Source organism: Prosopis cineraria, unplaced genomic scaffold (assembly GCF_029017545.1).
Source record: "Prosopis cineraria cultivar Desert tree isolate PC_DT_omini unplaced genomic scaffold, ASM2901754v1 PC4, whole genome shotgun sequence".
NCBI lineage: Eukaryota > Viridiplantae > Streptophyta > Magnoliopsida > Fabales > Fabaceae > Prosopis > Prosopis cineraria.
This window is the reverse complement of record NW_026555335.1, coordinates 19,301,743-19,305,453: the sequence shown is the minus strand read 5'-3', so window position 1 is coordinate 19,305,453 and position 3,711 is coordinate 19,301,743. Positions and strand designations below refer to the sequence as shown.

The 3,711-nt window shown below is 33.9% G+C and overlaps 1 protein-coding gene across 1 annotated transcript; it reads right to left on the bottom strand.

The window, feature by feature from the left end:
* Positions 1-657: 657 nt before the first annotated feature.
* LOC129309619 (G-type lectin S-receptor-like serine/threonine-protein kinase At4g03230) lies at positions 658-2,777 on the bottom strand. The gene is made up of 2 exons (XM_054951260.1): positions 1,392-2,777; positions 658-1,191 (listed from the first exon to the last, which is right to left on the bottom strand). Exons 1-2 carry the CDS (start codon positions 1,888-1,890, stop codon positions 920-922), a joined length of 771 nt encoding a protein of 256 aa, XP_054807235.1. The 5' UTR covers positions 1,891-2,777; the 3' UTR covers positions 658-919.
* Positions 2,778-3,711: the final 934 nt, after the last annotated feature.

Below are 3,711 nucleotides of genomic sequence, written 5' to 3'. Positions count from 1 at the left end.
TGGAAGAGTGATGCCAACACATATTTCAACTATGGATCATACAAAATTCACACATTTAGTGAGTGAACATTTGGTCTAGCTTGAAAGGAAAACGAATGTGGCTTAGGATGGAATTATTGTTTATTTTTTAGGATAGAATTGTGATTTAAGATTAAGATTTGCAACTTCTTTGTTTATAATTAATGTGTACTGTATATGTGTATATATGTACATGTTCTTTTAATTTTGAAAGAATGTTGCTGATAATAATATATATTTGCTGAATTGTCTAAATTATGAAATGTCAGTTCTATTGCAGGAGACTGCTTAAAACATAGCTTCCATATAAAAAAATTTCTACAGCATATTTGACAGTTATTTTGATAACCGTCAAACATGTACATATATTTAATGGTTATCTAATGTAGCCGTCAAATATAGTCATTAATATTTGACGATTCTCATATATAACCATCAAATATGATCTTGTTTTTCATTCGAAGCATGATTTATGGTACCTTATAATGACATATTTGATAATTAAAATAATCATCAAATATATGGAGCTGCATAAATGACAGGGGCTTATTTAACAATTTTTAATCATCAAATATATAGGAAAATATTCGTCAAATATGCATAATTATGTAATAGTGATCTGCAAAACAAAAATTGATCTTGATCGAAGCTTTGAAATACTAGGACCGGAAAAGTTGCCAGACATATGAAATACAAGAAGGCTAATTGCCTGGGGTGCAACTTAAAATTGTGGTGTTCCAGTGATAGTTTTTATTACAGAGGCATCTTCTTTTTCCATCTTTTGAATCATTGTTACAGGTTGAATGTGGCCAACCGTTGCAGTCTTCGGAGATTTCACAGAGAGGTTCTGATGGGGGTAGCCAACTAACTTCTATTGCATCTTGAGCAAAGCACCAGTTTGTTACATTAAATGGTGGCTCGAGCTGAACTCCTTCACCTTCGTTATAACAGAAGTTTGGATCTTCAATTTGGTACGCAACTTCCGATCTCCCGGATCTATTTCAGTTACCCGTTTAGGTCCAAGTTTACGCATAATGAACCTAACCTCGCCAGTTGCTTCTGATGTGTCACAGTTTAACCAGAAGTACAAGGGATCTCCACAATTTTGTCCGGTGCTAAGTGGATATGGAATTACTGTCGTGCCGCAAGGTTCACAGGTTTTGGCAGTTGGTGCTGCACAAGTTGCAGTTGACGGACATTAGATTATAGTTGTCGGTGCTCGCAAATCAAGCTTTTTGGAAACACAGGAAGGAACGGGAGAAATTAAAGCACGCCATAATAACATCAGCTCTTGAACCATCACAGTTATGAGTTATGGAAGTAAGCATGGTGCATAAACTCTATTTTAATAAATAAAAGAAAAAGAATCTGACCTATATCTGAAATCAGTAAGCGGACAGAAAGAGAGATGCTGCTATTTTGACCGGCATCTTCTTGAAGAGTGAGTAAATCCTGAGTCCAAATCGTGCACGCTGGATGAAGCCGATTCGACCACCTAGCATCATACGAATAAGCCTGACAAGGAGGGCACGTGTTAAGGCACACGGATTTGCATTCTGCTTCACTTCCTGCGGGGACCTCCTTGCCCGGGCTTCTAACCTTAACCTTTGTTAAGTTTAAGAATGTAATGTCTTTTGTTTCACACGAATCTGATTTTCTGGCACACACTTTAGAAGATTCCCCGAAATTAATTTGCCGTTGACGATTAAATCCAGGCAAACACTTGCAGGCATCGGGGTTATTTTTAGCATTGCAGCTGCTGAAATTCCCGCAGCCATTATACATCTGGCACTGCCCAGATGGTTGGCTGAACAACAGTACCCATTGTCTCTGGAGATTACTCCAAGATTCGAACTTCCCTGTTTGATTCATGACTAGCCTCGTAAAATTATAGTCCGACTTCTGCTGCCTAACGGAGCTTGAATTTCCTGAGTGTCGTTTGCCAATAAATTCGTTATCGTCGAGGGTATTGCGTCTGAAGTTTGCCAGTGAATTTGGTCTTGGCCTTTAAAAATGATATAGCTGTTGCTTTTGTCCTCTGTATGAGCAAGCTGAAAGGTGAAGTCCTCAGTTGCTGGGTCATCTGAGCTTCTCCAAGAAATCAACTTCATGCTTTTATCCATTTTCATGAGAGGCAGAAATGTATCCGTTGGATGATCAAAGCTCTGCCAGATATTGTTTGTCACCCCCCGGTTATCTCGTACTAGTACCAGGTTTCCTGAATCCATGAGCTTGACGGTACAGTTTAAGGGTGAAGATCCCTTGAGTCCGGAAGACGAGTGGTGTTTTCCATTGGAGTCTGATACTAGGAGGTTACCATCGTCTGCGATTTGAAAAGATGCGGTGGAGTCAAGAACATGATTGTCTCTGTTTGCAACCCACACCACCATAATATTCATAGGAAACTGCGGGGACTGGAAGTATCATATTCCCAAATAAAACGCTTCTTTTCGAGGGGAAAAGAAACCCAGTGAAAATTTGCCGTCACTTGAAACAAGGGTTTTATAGCCAGTAACTTGTCCGCCATACCCCAGAGTATCCTGAGCCAAATTTAGTTGAGAAAAGCACAGCAACCAGACGGTGAAAGAGATGGAAACGACTGCAGCAGTTCTCATATTACTTGGATCGAGGATGAATCTCCTCATGATCTCCTCCTCATATTTCTTGTATATACTACGCACTGCAAAGCAATAGATTATAGATGATTGAATCCTACATGGAAGCAGAGGCAGTGCTCATCTGTATGCAATATTCATGATGGTATTGAAATTAGTTTCCGTCGTCGTCTCTAAACCGTCTCTATCTAGTTTTGATGATTTAGATCTACAATTTTTTATTTTTATTTTTTTTAAGAAATTATCTTAATAGATATAAAATTTAAAATAAAAATAATTATTTAAAAAGTACCAGTTAAAAAAAAACTATAAATATGATCTATAAAAATTAAATTTAAATAGTCCAAAACAATACTCTCTCTGATCCTATTTATAAGATAGAAAAAGAATTTTTTTTTTTTGTTTTAGTTATAAGTCATCTCATTAAATTTTTATTGTAATTTTTTTTATTTTAGCTTCTATTAAATGTTGGATAAAGAAAATAATTATTAAAGTATGTAGATTTGATAGGAATAAAATTAAAAAATTATTAAAGTTTTAAATAAAATTAATAAATTTTAAGATTTTTTTTTAATTATGGTGAAAGTATGGTAACTGTTTTTACCACTGCCAATGTGAAGTCCCCACTCCCTGGATCATTAGAAGCTTTCCAAGAAGTCAAGACTAAGGGCTTGTTTTTTTTAAAAAAAAATTATTTTTAAAAATAGAAAAATTTAAAAATTTGTTTGTCTAAGTGTTTTTAGTTTAATTATTTTAAATATTTTTTATTTTTTTAAAAATATTAGAAATAACTTTAAATTGTTTTCATTTTATTTTTTATTTTTAAAATATATTGTATTTAATTATTGAAAATTATAGTTAGTATATCAATTTTTATAATAAATCACCACTATTAACTATTTATAACTATCATTATTAGTTTATTTTTAATTTTAAAATTATTTTTAAATTAACATAATCAAATGAATTTTCATTTTATTTTATTTTAAAAATTATATTACAAAACAATTTTTAAAAATAAAAAATGAAAAGAGAAGCAATTTTAATGCCCACCAGGAATGTGTCCGTTGGGTGTTCG

Bases quoted from the DNA above. Each gene is read 5' to 3' on its own strand.
- LOC129309619 (XM_054951260.1), bottom strand. From the start codon at position 1,890: ATGAATCAAACAGGGAAGTTCGAATCTTGGAGTAATCTCCAGAGACAA. The intron at 1,192-1,391 runs GTCAGATTCTTT...CAACTTGTGCAG, and splicing joins CTTACTGATTTCAGATATAG to CACCAACTGCCAAAACCTGT.